Source organism: Orycteropus afer, unplaced genomic scaffold (genome assembly GCF_000298275.1).
Source record: "Orycteropus afer afer isolate SDZICR_OR568_19922 unplaced genomic scaffold, OryAfe1.0 scaffold00254, whole genome shotgun sequence".
Taxonomy (NCBI): Eukaryota; Metazoa; Chordata; class Mammalia; order Tubulidentata; family Orycteropodidae; genus Orycteropus; species Orycteropus afer.
Genome location: NW_006921841.1, coordinates 3,803,157 through 3,822,730, shown reverse-complemented (window position 1 = coordinate 3,822,730; position 19,574 = coordinate 3,803,157). Strand labels below are relative to the sequence as shown.

The 19,574-nt window shown below is 36.9% G+C and overlaps 1 protein-coding gene across 1 annotated transcript in view; it reads right to left on the bottom strand.

Annotated features, from left to right (window-relative positions):
* Positions 1-19,574, bottom strand: part of PPFIBP1 (PPFIA binding protein 1) — a 115,028-nt gene that overhangs the window by 20,403 nt on the left and 75,051 nt on the right. Inside the window, exons 10-18 of the mRNA XM_007949786.1 lie at positions 18,876-18,951; positions 15,655-15,809; positions 12,612-12,727; positions 12,024-12,080; positions 10,574-10,634; positions 10,185-10,214; positions 7,660-7,831; positions 4,095-4,245; positions 3,492-3,620 (exon numbers count right to left, since the gene is read on the bottom strand). Coding sequence (XP_007947977.1) covers positions 3,492-3,620; positions 4,095-4,245; positions 7,660-7,831; positions 10,185-10,214; positions 10,574-10,634; positions 12,024-12,080; positions 12,612-12,727; positions 15,655-15,809; positions 18,876-18,951 — 947 coding nt within the window. The remainder of the gene's footprint in view (positions 1-3,491; positions 3,621-4,094; positions 4,246-7,659; positions 7,832-10,184; positions 10,215-10,573; positions 10,635-12,023; positions 12,081-12,611; positions 12,728-15,654; positions 15,810-18,875; positions 18,952-19,574) is intronic.

Here is a 19,574-nt window from a genome sequence, read left to right as displayed (position 1 = left end):
TCTGCTAGTTGGGGTTTAGTCCAAATCTGCATCCTTTCCTTCAAGGCTCAGGGGTCCAAGATTATCTTCTGTGTCTGTGTTAATTGGTTTCCCTTTTCTTAGTTGAAGAGGGTCTGTGCAATCCTTCTGCCTAGTCCGCCATCTTGCCTCGGACATTCTTACAGAACATACAAACACACATGTACAAACACTGTCTGCTAACCCTATACATGGTCATGGGTACACTCTCCCCTGCCAAGTCGTACCTGATCATTCAGCCTGTCCACCCATCTATCCACCCATAGATCAATGCTTGCCATCGCTGACAACACAGTACTGTACATGCAAAGGGTTCATCTTTGTTGTCTGTTTTTCCCATGTACCTCTCTATGCCTTCCTCTTCCTCAGTGCCACTGTGTTGATCACTCACTTTTGGTACATTGCCCTTCCCCTACCCAAATCAATACTTGTCTGTACCTATAGACCAACACAATAAATGGAGAAAAGATTGAAGTTGTCAAAGACTTTATGTTATTTGGTTTTACAATCAACACCAATGCAAGCAGCAGTCAAGATAACAGACAACATTTAGCACTGGGCAAATGTGCTGCAAAAGACCTCTTTAAAGTACTGAAAAGCAAAGATATCTCCTTGAAGACTAAGGTGCACCTGACACAAGACATGGTATTTTCATTTGCCTCATATGAATGTGAGAGCTGGACAATGAATAAGGAAGACCAAAGAAGAGGATGCTTTTGAGTTGTGGTGTTGGCGAAGAATATTGAAGGTACCATGGACTGCTAAAAGAACTAACCAATCTGTCCCAGAAGAAATGCAGGCGGAATATTCCTTGGAAGTGAGAATGGCCAGACTTCGTCTCACCTATTTGGTCATGTTTTCAGAAAAGACCATTCCCTGGAGAAGGATATCATGCTTGGTAAAGTGGAGGATCAACAAAAAAAATCCTCAGTAAGATGGATTGACACAGTGGCTACAACAATGGGCTCAGGTATAGTAAGGATCATGAAGCTGGCACAGGACTGGGCAGTGTATCATCTGCTGTACACAGGGTTGCTATGAGTTGGAGATAACTTGACAGCACAAAACAACAACAATAACAATAACAACAACCTATCTAGCAGTGTTTCCTTTCCTCCTCTTCCTTCCCTTTAACCAACAAAGAAAGTTTCCTTCTATATATAAACCTTTCCTCGACTTTTTATAATAATGAACTAATACTGTATTTGTCCTTCTGTGACTGACTTATTTCACTTAACATAATGTCCTCCAAGTTCTTCCATGTTATGCGGTGTTTTGCAGATTCTACATTATTCTTCAGTGTTGCATAGTATTCCATTGTATGTACCATAGTTTGGTTATCCATTCTTCTGTTGATGGGCGCTTAGGTTGCCTCCATCTCTTTGCTATTGTAAACAGTGCTGTCATGAACATGGGTGTGCATATATTTGTTCTTGTCCTGGCTCTTATTTCTTTAGGATATATACCTAGTAATGGGATTGCTGGGTCAAATGGTATTTCTAATTCCAACTTTTTAAAGAATCATCATACTGCCTTCTACAATGGTTGTATTATTTTACAGTCCCAGCAGCAGTGTATGAGAGTCCCAATGTCTTCATATCCTTGCCAGCTTTTGTTATTTTCGTTTTGCTTTTAGTGCTGGGGTGATATGGTATCTCATTGTTGTTTTGATTTGCATATCTCCAATGGCTAATGATTGTGAACATTTCTTGTGTTTGTTGGCTGCCTGAATATCCTCTTTGGTGAAGTTTCTATTCATGTCTTCTGCCCATCTTTGAATTGTATTGTTTGTCTTTTTGTCGTTGAGGTGTTGGAGTATTCTATAAATTCTAGAGATAAGTCCCTTGTCAGATGTCGTGGCTGAATATTTTTTCCCAATCTGTAGGTTCTCTTCTTACTCTTTTGGAGAAGTCTTTTGAAGCACATAAAAATTTAATTTGTAGATGGTCCCATTCATCTAGTTTATCTTCAGCTGTTGTGCATTTTGGGTTATGCTTGACAGTCTATTTATGCCATAAAGCAGGGCCCCTAAATTTGCCTCCATTTGTTCCTTGAGGAATTTTATAGTTTTAGGTTTCACATTTAAGTCTTAGATCCATCTGGGGTTAGTTTTTGTGTATGGTGTGAGATATGGATCATTTCATTTATCTGCAAATGGATATCCAGTTTTGCCAGCACCATTTGTTAAAGAGACTATCTTTTCCCCATTTAATGGATGTTGGTCCACTGTCAAAGATCAGCTGACCACCAGTGGATGGATCTATTTCTTGGTTCTCAAGTCTGAATGGATGACATGAAGTACTTACTGATGAAGATTGAAAACTACAGTCTGCAGTATAGATTACACCTCAACACAAAGAAAACAAAAATCCTCACAACTGGACCAATAAATGACAAATGGAGAAAATATTGAAGTTGTCAAAGACTTCATATTACTTGGTTCTACAATTAACACCAGTGAAAGCAGCAGTCAAGACATCAGATGTATTGCATTGGGCAAATCTGCTGCAAAAGACATCTTTAAAGTGCTGAAGAGCAAAGATGTCTCCTTGAAAACTAAGGTATGCCTAACCCAAGCCATGGTATTTTCAATCGCCTCTTATGCATGTGAGAGCTGGACAATGAATAAGGAAGACCAAAGAGAGTCGATGCTTTTGAGTTGTGGTATTGGCGAAGAATACTGAAAAGTACCATGGACTGCTAAAAGAACTAACCAATCTGTCCTGGAAGAAATGTAGCCAGAATGCTCCTTGGAAGTGAGAACGGCCAGACTTTGTCTTACATACTTTGGTCATGTTGTCAGAAGGGACCACTCTCTGGAGAAGGTATCATGCTTAGTAAAGTGGAGGGTCAATGAAAGAGGGGAAGGCCCTCAACAAGATGGACTGACACAGTGGCTACAACGATGGACTCAGGTATAGCAGGGATTGTGAGGCTGACACAGGAATGGGCAGTGTTTCTTTCACTTGTACACAAGGTCACTATGAGTCGGAGATGACTTGACAGCACCTAACAACAACAACAACAATTCTATTCCACTCGTCTATGTGTCTGTCATTGTACCAACACCAGGCTGTTTTGTCTTTTGTGGTTGCATAGTAGGTTTTGAGATCCAGGAGTGTGAGGCCTCCTAGTTTGTAGAACCTACAATCTTAACCACTATACTATCCCATCTCTCCAGAGCTAAGCTTTAGAGTAGTTCTAATTATTTGCCACTTAAAATTTACATTCATGAACCTTTCTACTACAGTTGTTGTTTAACCTTTAGTTCTGGCTCTTCACCTAGCTTACCTAGCTCTTATCTTTCACATAGTTGGTTCAGCAATTGCCAAACTGCACCACTTTAAAGATGATGGCCCTTTTCATTAGGCATGGTAGTAAGCAATGACTTTGATTGTTTAACATTCCAAGTGCTCATGAGACCTGACACTTGGGTAGAAATGCAAAAGCCCATTAGGTTTGGCTGTTCTTACCTGTTAGATTGTCCCAAATCTCGAGACCAACCCAACCGAGGCCCTGCAGTTGCTCTTGTCCCTCCTCTTTTGAATTCAGGTTCAGACATGTCATCTGGGTTGAATGTAGTTGACTGACTTCTTCTAAGTCTGAACAGAAGACACAATACATATTACCATGTATTATATCTGAGGTGGCCTTAGACTTTAGAGTTAATCATAACATTTTCAACTGAGACATACCTTGTAGCTATTTTTCTATGTATGCCATTTATATAGACATTTCAATTTAAATTTTAATAAAGATCCAGTGAGTTAATGAATCCCAAGTTACAATATTCTTCCATAAGAAGCATGCAAAAAAACTGAAAATTTTGTGCTCCATTTCAGCCAATTTTCAATTTATCCCTCTTCTACATTGAAGCAAAGTCCTCAAATATAGCAATGATTATGAGGATGGTGCAGGATTAAGCAGTGTTCAGTTCTATTGTACACAGTTTTATTGTACAGTTCTATTGTACAGCTGCTAAGATTGGAACCAACTCGACAGCAACTAACAACAACAACAACATTTAAGCAAGATAATATACAAGGACCACTCATCTCGGTCATTTTCTTACTTACTTTCCAAAGAGTTTCATGATACCTCTGGATTTCTTTTTGGAATCTGGAGATGGTGGAGATATCTGGAAGGGACTGCTGCTCTGCGCATCTTTTGGCTGAGAAGATATGCCAGCCAGATCTAGGTGTTCAGTTGCCTCCTTTTCTGTTTCAGCTATTCCAAGAACAAAGCAAAGCCTTGATGAATTATAAAAAAAAGTGTGAAATGAATGTGTCTAGATATTAAGCTGTTTGGTAGTAGCAACTTCTAAGCATTTTTGTTCTTGTTGGTCTATAAATCAGTGATTCACAAAGAGTACTCTCCAAATATTAGAAATGGAACACGAATGTATATTCTATCCAGTAGTCTATATTACAGTATGTGTGATAATGATTAATTTATAAATTAAAACCACTTTGAAAATATGAATCAAAAGTGTGCAAGGACTGCAATATTCTTTCCTGGGGTTTCTGAAATGCCTAATGAAATTATTCTCAATATTGTGTAGCACTTGGTGCTATTGATTACTTCCTGCTGTGTGCCGTCCAGTCGATACCCACTCAGGCGACCCTGTATGGCAGAGTACAACTGCTCCATAGGGTTTCCCAGGCTGTAATCTTTTCAGGAATGATTGCCAGGTCTTTTCTCCTGTAGAGCAGCTAGTGGATTCGAACTGCCAACCTTCCAGTTAGCAGGCAAGTGTTTAACCACTGCACCATGAGGGCTCCTTGACTATCTCCTACATCCTTCAAAATCATCAGATTTTTTTTTTTTTTTTTGGCTTTCAAGTCATAACCCTGTCCTAGAATTCTCATGAAAGTTTCTTTTTTGTTGCAGTACCTTTTGTCTTTTCTTCTTCCTCTATGCCACTCCACTCTACTTTATGCATCTCCCAAGATTCTATTCTAAGTTCTCACTGCAGGATCTCTTGACATGCTAATTCATTTTTTTTTTTTAATGAATAATACTTTAATCTGTTAACAGCAGATTTTAAATAATCCAATTTTCCATTAGGTTTCTCAGACTTTACTAGCTTTTCAAAATAAGGAGAAAAGCAAAGAAAAGGTATATTTTATTGGTATTTAGGACTAACACAAATTCATATGAAATAAATTGGAACACGGCAACTTATTCATTAATCTAATTGAATATAACATATAAACAGTTTTTTAAGTTTTTGCCTGTTTTACCATATGATTGTGTTCATGCAAGTACAATCATCAAAACAAGCTAATCCATTCTAAGCTCACCATTAAATGTAGGCTCTACTAATTTATACGGAGCTCTGATGGTACCACGGCTAAGGCATTTGGCTGCTGACCAAAAGGTTGGAGGATCCAACCTGCCAGCCACTCTGTGAGAGAAGGACGAGATAGTCTGCTTCTATAAAGATTTACAGCCTTGGAAACTATGGGGTCACTATGAGTCGGGATCAACTTGATGGCAGAGGGCTTGGGTTTGGGTTACTAATTTATAAGCAGATGGCATCCAAGTCTCGAGGCCTAATCTCTTTCTTTCAGCCTCAGTATCTGAATATCTGTGCATATTCCCAATTTAGTGTGTCAGGTACACCGTGGACTCAAAAAATCCATCCAGCTTCCCTGGGAGTCTTCTCTCTCAAATCTTATTGAACACTTCATTAATATTTTATTTAATATTTCTTAATATTAATTTTTTCCTGATTACTTCAGTTCAAACTCTTGTCATTTTCCTTTCCTTCCTTTCTCTCCTTGGCATTTACATCAAATCAGTTACCAAGTGCTGGCAATTCTTTATTCAAGAAATTTATCCCAACCTGTCAGGTTTTAGGCATTGACAAAACAACCTGGATGTATGTAAGTTTTTCTTCTGATATCAAATTAGTGCCTGATGATTTTGCCTTACAAGAATACCATCTACTTGTGCCACGCTTGGAATCCCAAACATTAGCTATCTCAGTTCTTTTAGCTGTCCCTAGTGAATGATGCCAAACTAGCAACAACAAGGACTACTCCTTCCTCAATGTCACATTTTACATTTTATAAAGGAACATAAGAATTGCACAAAAATGACGGAGCAGTGTTTCAGCAAGATAAAAAGTTGCAGAGACTGACTTTTCTATAAAGCAGAGCTGTGATTATAGGTTATAATAAGCAGCATTTGCCTCTTAGCATTGATGACATGTTTCTTCTAAGAAAGATGTAAAAACATTTGAAAGTCGTTGTCTGAGAAGATCTATTTATTTTATTTATCCCATATTCCCTTTAGATGCTTAAGACTATGAAGACAGATATCACCCTTGCTAACTCAGGTGAGTAAGACTCATAGGTAAAAGGTAACAGAACTTATTGAAGACTCCAAAGGAACCTTTCCATTCAACACATATGATGGGTAAGGGTTTTTATGAAAATGTTGCTGAGCCCACCCTCATTTTAAAAGCATAAAATTTTGTTTTTCATTTTTACTTTCAGGATTTTTCCCCCTATAATACCCGATCCTTTAAAGGGCGGGGGGACTAAGCTTCCCCTCCCCTAAAATCACTTTGAGATCAAAAGAAGGCCTTACTTTTCTCATTTAACTTAGTATCAGCTCCTCAGATAACATGTAAAGTTTGCTCTGATGTCACTAAATATTACCTCCATCGTCAGAGCAAAAAATGTCATAGAATTTCTCCCTAAGAAAAGTAAGTCTATAAATATCATCTTTATTGTCTTCTACAAACCTCTCTACATGGCTCATAACATTTGCTATTAGAGACTGAGGAAAACAGACACGTGAAGAAGGGACCTGGGAGTTAGTGTGTGACAATATGCATTTAAAGGGTAAAAAGAGCTGGAAATTACAGTGCCAGGGATGCTATGTACTTGTAGGTTCTCAGACCCACTCACAAAGCCTCACTAGCATTGGTTAAAACAGGGGAAACAAAGGCTCAATGAGAGTCTCTTTCAGCAGAAGGTGGAAGGAACATACACTCTTGGTAAAAAAAAAAAAAAACCCTGCACTTTCTGATTACTGCCAGCTCACTTTCTAGAGATCATAGATGCCAAGAGCAAGGGTTAGCTTGGTTTGGAGCATGGCACTGGCGAAGGCTGGCATGCAGGGGTACAATACCTAAAGTGGGTGCACTGGCACTTCGTTTACGATCTTCAGATATCCCAACAACGCACACAATCACACGCAGCCCAATGGAGAGAACACAGGGGAATGACAAAATGAAACACAAATCAAACTCCTACTCACAAAATACACACAGTGGAAGAAAGGCATGCATCCCCGTGTCTTTGATGTTACACACAGACTTCATTTATCCACCATCAAAACAGGCAGGAAACTGTGTATAATGAAGTCAAAGACAATCACTGTTTTAGCTCTTTCTGCTAAGTTTACACCATAGAACACAGCAGGGTAAGAGTCTATGTTCAGAGAACGAAGTGATATTCACACAATGAATTAAGTCCACTGGAGCATTTTTTGCTAACTTTCCCTGATTCATTTGCTTCCATTTCTGAGGAACAGAAGTTTATAAACAGATGAATAAGAGAAGGGAACAGATGGATCTTTTTCCTCATTCTGAAAAAATTAAGGCAAAGGCATCATGGCCATACATACCCAGGTTTGGTGCACTTGCTGTCCTCTTGTTACTCTTTATTTTAAAAAAGCCCCGGCCAAAGGAAGATCTGGCTTTTCGAGTGCCAAAGGGGTTGTCATCCATGGAGGCGTTATGTCCCGGAGCCTTGGGTGGAAGGCTCCCTAACGTGTTACTTTCTCCTGGAGCTTTACTCTACAAGATAAATAATAATGATGACTAACAGAGCTAATACACATAATCAGTAACACATGCCAGGCTCTAGGCTAAATATGTGACAGAAAAGGATAATTAAACTAACACATTAATTACCAATGTCAAATATAATGTTGTTGTTGTTACGTGCCATCGAGTTGGACCCGACTCATAGAGACCCCTCCTTGGGTTTCTGAGGCAATATCACTACAGAAGTAGATTGCCCCATCTTCCTTCCGAGGAGTGGCTGGTGGGTTTGAACCACCAGCCTTCTGGTTAGCAGTCAAGTGCCTTAGGCACTACGCTACCAGAGCTCCTAAATATAATATTAGAAGTTAAAAAACTCAACTCTGAAACTCACTTAAAAAATAACAACATGTTCATCACTAATCTATAATTAATATGTTTAGAGCTTCAAATAGGATAAATATAGAAATTATCTAATTTTATTCCCTTCATTCCTCAAATGACATAGGGACAAGATATTACATACACAACTAGTGGAGCAGATTTCTTACTTTTCTAACAGTTATGACACAGATCTGCCTACAATATGGTTCACGATCCTTATAAAATAACTCCATTAAGAGAAGTTCAATATAATATAATGAAGGTACAATCAAAAACTAGTTTTTGTTTTGACATGAATTCTGAGATATATTCATGTCTTGCCTGCAAGCAGCCAATCATACATTACCAATTTTCAAAGACTGTGATACATCTGGAGCTCTGGTGGTGTAGTGGTTAATGTACTTGGCTGCTAATCAAAAGGCAGACAATTGAAACCCACCAACCATTCCACGAGAGAGGGATTTACACAATCAAAAGGCAGACAATTGAAACCCACCAACTATTCCATGGGAGAAGGATTTACAGCCTTGGAAACTCTATGGGGCTGTTCTACTTACTCTCCCCTAAAGGACTGCTATGAGTCTGAATTGATGCAGTGGCATGGATGATACATTCAAATACACTTAACATTAAAACTTAACTGAGTGTGATTAAATTTTTCTTTGTTGCTTCATTGCTTCAGAAGCCCCTTTAGATCTCTATAGCATTTCAAGGTCTTGATCAAGAATTTAAATTGTGATTAAATAAATCATGCTTTCAAACACTGCTTATTTTAAGCTTTTTTGGTTACTTAGAATTGGCAATTAAAAGTAATATGCTGAGTGTTATATTGTTTTAAGTATCATACAAAGGTGCTTTTGTTGGCATATTCTCATTTCTCTAATATTTGTTGCCCTCTGTTTCTTTGGGGGGAAGTGAAGAGAAGGGGCAAGGCATACAGGCTTTTATGGTGGTTATTTTATTCTACATATCTATGCTTATAGCAACTAAAAGTTTATATATGCTACAATTTAGTGGTTCTGTTATCTATGGCTAAATACTGATGTCAAAAGCATTTAACCATTTATTGAGTTGGCAAGACAGAAAGAACAGAGGATGATTTTAATTAAAGCTGTCGCCATTAATGGTGCTTTTCCAGTTACAGCCTCATTATGACTTAGGCACTAGGAATCAGCTGTCCAGAGATTTTACCTGAAAGTGGCCTGTCTACCGACTGTAAATTTTACAAGGCTAACAAATCAGGGTAAAGAAGAATTGGAACACCTGTCGATGATGACTTAAAAATACCAAAATGTTTGCTTCAGACAGACAGTGGTGGTTGAATAAAATAAACTGCTGGTGATCTAAGAAGGGTCTTTTTTGAAGGCTAAGGAAGATTCCACTACCTGCCTGTCACTTTGTCGTACTACGGTAGCTAGCATGTTGCTATGATGCTGAAATGCCACCAGTATTTCAAATACCGGCAGGGTCACCCATGGGGGACAGGTTTCAGCAGAGATTCCAGAGTAAGACAAACTAGGAGGATAGGCTATCTACTTCTGAGAATCAGCCAATAAAAACCTTATGGATTACTAGAGACTGTTGTTGTTGTTGTTGTTATTTGCCATCGAGTCGGCCCCGACTCATAGCGACCCCTCCTTGGGTTTCCGAGGCAGTTTCACTACGGAAGTAGGATTGCCCAACCTTCCTTCCTGACCAATATTGTGCTGGAAGATGAGCCCCCTGGGTTTGAAGGCACTTAAAAAAGTACATAGTGGCCACAATAACAGACATGAGCATCCCATCCCAATGATCATGAAGGTGCCACAGGACCAGGAAATGTTTCATTCTGTTATATGTAAGGTTGCCATAAGTGGCAACTAACAACAATGGAAGGCCAGTTGTAGCCATTAAGAACATAAATAGCATGATCGAGGGTTTTTTTTTTTTTTTAGTAAGCTTTACTGAAGCAATCTATCTATATTAGGAATCTAAAACATTTTTATATTGCAATAAGAATTACCTCTGAAGGCTTCTGAATAGATTCCTTTTCCTGTTCAAAACAACAATAATATTATTTAAGGTTGTAGGAATCCTTCAGATATTCAGCATTTGACAAATACAATCCCATATATTAAAAAAGAAATCTACATCTACTTCTAAACTACAAAATTTCAGTTTCATTTACTTTCTATGATATTTAATTAAAGTTTCCACTTTTGGTTTTATGTACTGCTTTTAATCCTTCATATTTGTATTTCCTAATATTAATCATGAACCATGGCATCTAATAATTTTCCATCAGAGAAACCAGTAACTCTTTTTATAAGTTTTATTTGCAAAACAGGAAAAGATGAAGATCTGTAAATATTTTCTTCCCAAGGTAACAGACAGAAAAATCACAGAACCAACCCCATCTGATGTCTCTTTCTTCAGATTACCCAGACTGGTGGATTTCTGTAGACTTGAAGTTCTAAAAATAACAATAATAATAATTGATATTAATAATAAGTGACTCTGGTGCCACCAATTCTAAGTAGAACATCTTGGAAAGAAACTAAAATTGTATGTGGGTTGAATCCTGGTAATAAAAGAAAATCTGGATTCAGGCAGTCACTTATGTGCTTAAGTAAATTATAACATTCAGTTCTTTTAAAAGCAGAGGTGGTTAACTGTCCTGCCAATAACTCCAAATGTCCTGCACATGTTAGAATAAGCTGAATTAGTTAGAATACAAAAAAGTTTTTAAATACTCACAAGTTATGTCTATCTAATCCTTCTAATTAAAATAAAAATTGAAAGTTTTACTTTTCAATTCACAAAGGAATCAGTCTGCCAAAGCAAATCATTTGATAATTCTATCAAAGCATTTTCGAGGAATCCCTGCTGCCTCCTATAATATTTCATTTGTTATCCTAGTGAAGGCAAAGTGACACTGTAAACGCGTGTAGACTTCCTCTTTCACATAATTAGCATTCAATTATACAGAGCTGCTATTACTCCAGAACTGAAGGCAGGAATGGGTGATTAGTTTAAAAAGGGAGAGAAGAGAAAAAACTAATGTCTTTGTTGTATGACACGGGATAATATAAATATGTGAACAAACTTTTAAAAGGCATTTCTCCTGTATTTACACATATACAAACTGCTAAAAGTAGTCAGCCACCAAATAAAGTAAAAGATAATGATGAGAAAAGACCTCATCTTTGAGTACTGCTCTGAAAATAGATTTTCCTAATTTAATCCAGACTTTAACTTGGATAAACATAGATATTAGGTCAGTTTATTAAATTGAAAATGCAAAAATACATGTCAGTCTTTCCAGTCATCACATCATTTTCTGTGATTCTTTTCTACTAGATGCAAAATATAAGTGGGTATAAAAATTAAGTTAAAGCATTGGGCTGCAAATAAAAATGGATGAAAGTAGGCTAATGCTTGGTACAGAATAATGATCAATGAACAAGCACTTCTTTGTAGTGGACCCCCTGTGTAGTGCAACAGTTAACATGCTTGGCTGCTAATCGAAAAGTTGGAAGTTCAAATCTACCCAGAGGCATCTCAGAAGAAAGCCTTGGCAATCTACTTCTGAAAAAATCAGCCATTAAAAACCCTATGGAGCACAGTCTACTCTGACTCACATGGCTGCCATGAGTTGGAGTTGACTGGATGGCAATTGGTTTTTTTTTAAGTGTATAACCTTCCCTCCCACACATCGCCCCCACCCAAACATTACAGTTGCATTAATTTACTCAAGCTTCAAAGTCATTCAATGTTAATATTGGTTATTGTTCATATAACTGAATCCTCCTCTCTCTCAACACCCCATCACATTTTTCACATTCAGTAAAATATAACTTACAAAGAACTATCACACAGTTGGGTTTCAACATCAGCACCAAGGATTATTTTTCCATCACTAAAATGTGGGAAAAAAAAAAAAGATATTTATGAATTAAATGAATAAAAATCCATATATAACCTGTGTTAAAAGATTTATTAATAACAAAAATTGTGTACAGTATGCTATTCCTCTTTTTTTGATATTTTTATTTGGCCAAGTTATAAAATTAGGCAATCAATCTGGGAGTGTGTTGGCAAGAAATTATATTTGCCTAAGAAGGAAATTCCATAGCTCTGTCTCCATAGCCATCTTCCATGTGAGTGTTACCATCCTGTTTACAACCCTTTGATGGATACCTAGGATATAAAATCCAGGTTTCTTAAAATCCTCCTATAGCCTGATCACTCCAATGCCCTAGCCTTGTGTCCTGTTACTTTCTGCTTCATATCTTTTATTTTAATAATATAGTACCCCTGGCACATGTCTTGCTGTTTCTTGCTTCTCTGGGTGAAAAATGAATCTGTAAGTAAATGCAGTGCACCCTTGTTTTGGTTGATCTGTTATTTTGAGCGATTATATTCCAATGTTAGGTCAAAAATGACATACCTCTCTTCAAATGATGTCTCTAGTTTAGGAGGCAATTTTGCTTTTTCAGAAGTTTCCAAGCCTTTAGAGGCCGGCAGCAGTGAAGGGATTGAAACTTGCAAGATGCTGGTGTGGAGCTGTAATTTAAATATAAAAAGTCCAAAATCAATCAAACAAATAAACACAACACAAGCCCTAAAGTAACAAAATAAATAAATAAGGCAATTTAAAAGATCTATCAATAAAATTCCATATACCTATATTCATAACTCTAATACACTTATAAAATGATTTCAGAATATAAACAACTACATAGAAGAAGTGTTAATGAGCGAAAACATTCTGAAAAAAGGTAGTTTTTAAACTTGGTTCTGAATAGACACTGAATACTGTGACTAAGGTAATAAATACCAAAAATAATTCCTAACAATTCAGCATTGAGATTTTTGTTTCAGATACTGAGTAGTGATAGGATTCCCTGACACTATGAAAAGCTATAAAATGTAGGTCACATTATTTTAAAATAGGAGATTATATCACTATCAATTTCTTACATTTTGAATCATCATGATTAACCTAATGCAATATATATAGCCATCCCTGTTTCCTGAAATTCTTGTATCTCCTTGGGTTCCTATCATGGGAAAAAATCAGCTACACTAGCAGAACCATTTCCTTGATCTTGTCACAAACTTCAGGTCTTTAACTCAAACCCTGTATCTCCCTCTGTGATCTTTAAAAATATAGCCAAACTTCCTCAATCCTTACCAAATAATTCTTGTTCCAAACTAAACATCCATCATTAAACTACAGTGCACACAGCAAAGACTTTAAAAGGAAATGAGGTTATCTGGGTGTATCTTAAATGTAACAGCAGCCCTTCTCTACACATATAGCACATTCATTAGCTGTCAAATGTTATTTTCCCTTCAACATAAATATATATTTAATGGTTAGGGAATTTTTTTTCCCCCTCTGAACAGTTTCTTATTCTTTAACTAATTCCTTGATTAATTACACATATTTTAGTTTTCTCCTACACTTAAGAGAGAAAAGTTGTTTTCTCATTATATAATCATCAGCAGCAGATATAAAGTAACGATGTCTCTTGGCTTCATCTTGCTCCCTATAGTAAAATATAAAAGGAAAGATGACCAAAGAAAGAATTGTTAATTTTAAAAGGAGTCAAGATTGTTTTGTTCAAAAATAAAACTGTTTCCAATGCCTATACTCTCCCGATAGCAAATTATATTAAAATTAACAAATGGTTTCTGAGCAAAGATAAAACCCAGGTTCCGTCAGGAAAACATGATCTTAGGATGAAGACAAGGGTGTAGCTGTAAAACCCTTTGTTAAAACCTCAGGAAGATTTAAGGGGGTGGTGTGTCACTGAAACTTTCAAAAATAGATCAAAAGACACTAAAAAATCTTAAGGGCATACTCCACAGCAGTCTTACAGAAAACTGAAAGAAGAGAAAGGCTTATTTTAAAGATATTTGTGAATATGCTTTTATCAAAGGCAGTGAATTACAAATTGAATCATAAGAAATCCCAAGAGTTTTTAAAAGAATTGCATCAAATGAGATTGAAAAGGTTAGAGACAGTACAAAATGAAAAGAGGCTTTTGGCCTCTCAAATGTCTACAGGCACAAAGCAGGCAGAAAAAACTACTCAGTTGCAAATATAGCCTCCATGTTTATGGAAAAGGAAGGATGACTGGGAGGGAAGAAACAAGAGCCCAGAGGACTGGACCCTAATAAAGAAATGGCACTCTGTTCTAGATTGGATTTCAGAATGGCTATAGAGCAGTGATCACTGTGTGCCTTCCATTCTCCGCCTTTTTGAATGGGAATGTCTACAGCAGTAATTCTGTGCCTGTTCTACCACTGTTTGTTGGGTGTATAGGGGACAGGCAGCTTATCCTTTACATTTCCAATTCTTTAAATCAAAAAGAATGGTAGTCAAGAAGCTACACCCAAGGAAATGTACCTGTGCAGCTTCCCTTACACCTTGACCTGATGTAAATGACAATATCATGGGATACTGAGGGGATGAGTGTATTTTTTTTTCACAGGACAGATGTTAATTGTTGCAGTCAGCAGGTAGAGTGGAAGATTCTATTTTCTAAATACAGCTACACCAACATATCCCATGCCGCATCTTACAATGTAATGTTGCCACTCATCCATCAAGAAGCAAAGTCTATGTTCTTTCTCCTTAAACCTAAGCCTACAACAACAGTGAAAGATATGCTACATGGCTTCTGAGAAAACTCCTAAAAGGTGATGCCATTTTGCCTGGTTTTCTAGATTGCTTGTCTTTAGGACCCGATCACCACACTATGAGGAAAGCAAGCAGTCACATGTAGTTATTCCAGACAGGGCCCCAGCTAAGGTTCCAGCCAACAGCCAGCATCAATTCCAGACATATGAGTGAACAACCCTGAGATGACTCAAGCCCTTACCCTTTGCATCACACCAGCTAATACCAAGTGAAGCAGACATGTTCCTGCTGTGCCCTGCCCGCATTACAGATTTATCAGCAAAATAAATGTCATGCAAGCCACAGAGTTTTGGGGTAGTGTGCAATAGGTAACTGAAATAGATTTTGGTGCTTGTTTGTTAGAAAACTAAAACAAATGAGTTGTTTATTTCTCTCCAGTTGCTTTTTCCAAGTCTAAAGAAAAATCAGTCAACCTCAGAGTGACTAAACGAATTTATTTATATAATCTCACTTTACCTCTACTTTATCCATTCCCTGATTAAAAAAATAAAGTAAGTAAACTGTAATCTCTTATTTAAGATGGCACTTCTCTTCAAGGGATTCAAATGTTTTCCCTGAATTATGTAAGCAATTTGGATATTGCCCAAGACCTTTATTAAAGAGAGGGGGGAAAAAAGCCCACACAGTTCAAATAAAGACCTCTTAGACACACAAATCCCAGAACAAACCAAATCACTAATCAAACTGAGAAAAGAACTCTTTCTTTCATGATATGAAGAGTGTTGTAACTATGAATGACAGTTTCTTAAATATGAAGAAAATAATGAAAGTGTGTAGATACCTCTTCTGGAACACTTGTGTTAAGAGGGTCACAACCAGGAGATCCCATTCCTGGAGTAGGTGATGGACTTGTGTCCAGGTCACTAAAGCCCTGAGCATCCAACAAAGTGGAGATGGAACTAGAGTTGAGCAAATCTTCATATTCACCATCTTTGCCTAGAAAAAGACAAAGCAAAATGAGGATAACAGCAGCTTTTCATTTATATTTCATAAGATAGGAATTCGAAGTATGTTAAATGTAAGCATTTTTCTGATCTCTAAAATCTAAGACTCAACTTTTCCTAGCATCACTTGAAAGAATACAACATGGGACCTAGAACACAACACCTTAAGTTTGTGAGTAGCAGACACCTGGGGACTCTTGGCCATGTTGATGTACCAGCAGTAGTATTCATAAAGGAAGTCCTAATTGATAAAATTAGACTCACTGGATTAGAAGAAAATTAGAAATAGTTCAACAACCTCCTTCCTATTTGTTTCAAAATTGGAGGTTTATAAATTTAAGTTTAGAAATAACCACAGCAAAGAATATCTGTGGTACAAAGAACTGATTCTGAATAACAACATAAGTCACCATGTAAAAAAAAGACATAGGAAAAAAAAAGGCAGATGGCCTTTTCATCCCTCAAGGGGATCTCTTTATGTCATTTTAAAGTAGAAAGAATAGCCCAATAGAGAAAAGCAACAAAGCATCTAGCAAAGCAGCAACTATGAGAACTTGGTTGCATTTCTAGAAATGAGAAAATCAAGTGCTGAACAACAGTGCCAGATAGTCTTTTTTAACAAACAGAAAGAATGTGCTTGAAATGCTAATCTCTGGATAATACTAAGTGGCAAGTCATGCAATTATTTAAAGATCTTAACTAGACAAAACCTCTTCATTTAGGTTTTATTAAAATTTTATTAGTATCTAGGTTTTATAAAATTGTATGATAATTAAATAAATATAAATCTTAGTAAAAAAATCTCTGTTTATACAACTCTTCATTGGAATGGGACATAATTTTCAGTGGTTAATGACAATATATGTGGCTTAAAAACTATCTTTTTAAAACCTATGTGTTTGAATGCACAGAAAAAAAAAAGACTAGAAAGAAATTCACAAAAATGCCAGTAGCAATCATGGTCAATACAATTATGAGAGACATTTTTAACCTTCTCTATTTTACAATGTTTTTAAATGATCAGCAATGACAATGGTTGGGAGCTCTGGTAGCATAGTGCCTAAGGCACTTGACTGCTAACCGGAAGCCTAGTGGTCCAAACCCACCAGCTACTCCTCGGAAGGAAGGTTGGGCAATCTACTTCCAAAGTGATGCTGCATCACAAACCCAAGGAGGGGTCGCTATGAGTTGGGTCCGACTCCATAGCACATAACAACAACAATAACAACAATGACAATTGTTACAAGTTACTGTGATAATTAGAGGTTCCCTTGCTCATTCACATATTTATAATCTTAATACATGCCAGGCTCTGTGAACAAAAAGATAAAGTACCAGTTCTTTTAAAAATCCTGATCCAAAGAGGATCCTGTTTCTTTCTTTGTAACCTCATCATATTAAAATTTCAAAACCTCAGTGTCTCATGGATACCTTCCAAAAGATTTACTTATTTCCAGTGATTATCTTTTGATATGGATTGAATTGTATCCCCCAAAAATGTGCTGTAAATCCTAACCTTATACCTGTGGTTATAATCCCATTTGGAAATGGGTTTACTTTGTTAGATTAATGAGACAGTATTAGTAAATATAGGGTGTGTCTTAAGTCAATCTCTTTTGAGATATGAAAGAGATTAAACAAGAAAGGGAATAAGCAGAGATGGGGAAGAGAAATGCCAAGACAGGAATGTCACCAAGGAGCTGAGGAATGTCAAGCCTACAGATGACGAAAAGGGACATGGACCTTCCTCCAGAGCTCACAGGAAAATAACGTCTTTCCCTAGAGCCGTGCCCTGAATTCAGACTTCTAGGTGCCTAAACTTTGAGAAAATAAATTTGTTTGTTAACGCCTCTCATTTGTGGTATTTCTGTTATAGCAGCACTAGATAACTAAAATACCTTTGGAGAAAATAAGCCTACCTGTGCATTGCTAACAGAAAAAAGCTCTTTTAAAGTTCTTAACATTTTAGTTCATTTTAAATGACCCTCAAAACTTTTCTATACTTGAAGATAAACTACTGGCCCATCAGCAAATAAAAGAACTATCTTTACTTAGATGTCTCACAGATGTTTTGAACTTAACATGTCTGAAGCTGAACTTAATCCCCCTTACCCACACCAATGTTCCTTCTTAAGTCTTCCCCATCATGTGGAAATGGAACCATCATCCACATAGTTGCTTTAGTCATAAATGGCTCTTTCTTGATTCCTTCCTCTTCTTCACTCTCCTCATCTAATTCATCACCAATCATCATGTTGATTCTATCACCAAAATATATGCTACCATATTTTTTTCCCTTGGAATACTTAAAGATTCCTGACTGTTTTTTTTGTTTCCAATACTGCTCCCCTCCCTCATGGTCCATTTGTCACACAGATCACATTACTGACTGGTTAAAGCCTCTGTGCTTAAGAACAAGAGCCAGACTCCTCACCATACCTAAAAACGCTTGCATGACTTAGTCCTGCTCACCTCTGCTTTCTCATTTCACCTCACTCTCTCTACTGCCCACTATTTTCCAGCCACTGGTCTTGTTTTTTCCCTAAATTTTCCCCTAAATACACCAAGTCCTTTTTCCTCCAAAGTCCCTTTTGTAATACTACTGATATCATGCTTGGTAAAGTGGAGGGTCAATGAAAAAGGGGAAGGCCCTCAACAAGGTGGATTGACACAGTGGCTGCAATGATGGGTTTAGGTACAGCAAGGATCGTGAGGCTTGCACAGGACCAGGCAGTGTTTTGTTCTGCTGTACATAAGGTCATTATGAGTTGGAGATGACTCGATGGCACCTAACAACAACACTATTCGTTTTCTCTAGAATGTTATCTAATCAACTCCTTAGAGAAGGTCTCCTTAACCAACCAATTTATAGGTCATTCATCAGCCTGTACATTGAATAGGTGTCCAGTAAATATTGCTGAATGAACGAATAAGCTACTTGATTTGGGACAATAGATGCAGTCTGTGACAGAAACTGAGGCTAATTGTATTAAGTTCATAGCCACTGAAAATCAAGTAAAGCAGAAACACTTTTAGAGCAACACACTACCTTTTTTACCTTGAGCTAGTACTGCTGTGTCTTGCATTTTCTTGTACCTGTTCAGGCACTGTCGAAGATCTTCTATTTTCTGATCCTATTAATAAAATAAATCGTCATCTTTACTACTATGATTTTAAAATGGTAAAAGTAAATCTGACACAAAGAATAAGTAGACATGGATTATTTACATTTTTTTCAAAGATTATGTTCTAAACTTTAGTAAAAATGGTAATATCTAGAGTAGTTTTCCTACATACATTAGAGACATGGAAAAAGTACCTCTAAAATTAGAGCTCCTATCCTTCAGCTGCCATCTTTAAAAAACAAAAACAAAAGTAATAAGATACAAAACAAAAAACCAACTTTAATGACTCTCTTCTCTAACTTCACCTAGAAATCAAGAGGCTTGAAAGAAAGATCTACACCTGCTGTCTTTATCCATTGTCATTAATCACCATCTGATCTTTCTCTTCTCAAAACACTTCGTTAAAGTTGCCTTGATTAGTTATTAGTGACATCCTATTTACTAAAAGCAATGAACATTTTCATTATTTTTTCTATTTTGACTTCTATATATCACTTGTCTGACCCTACTCTTCATCCTTTCACTTCTTTTCTATTTGCTTTCTTCTATTTTGATTTCTTACTTCCTTGACCACATAGATATTCTACTTCTATAAACATCACTATCTTCTCAACTCCTACCATTAAATCTTA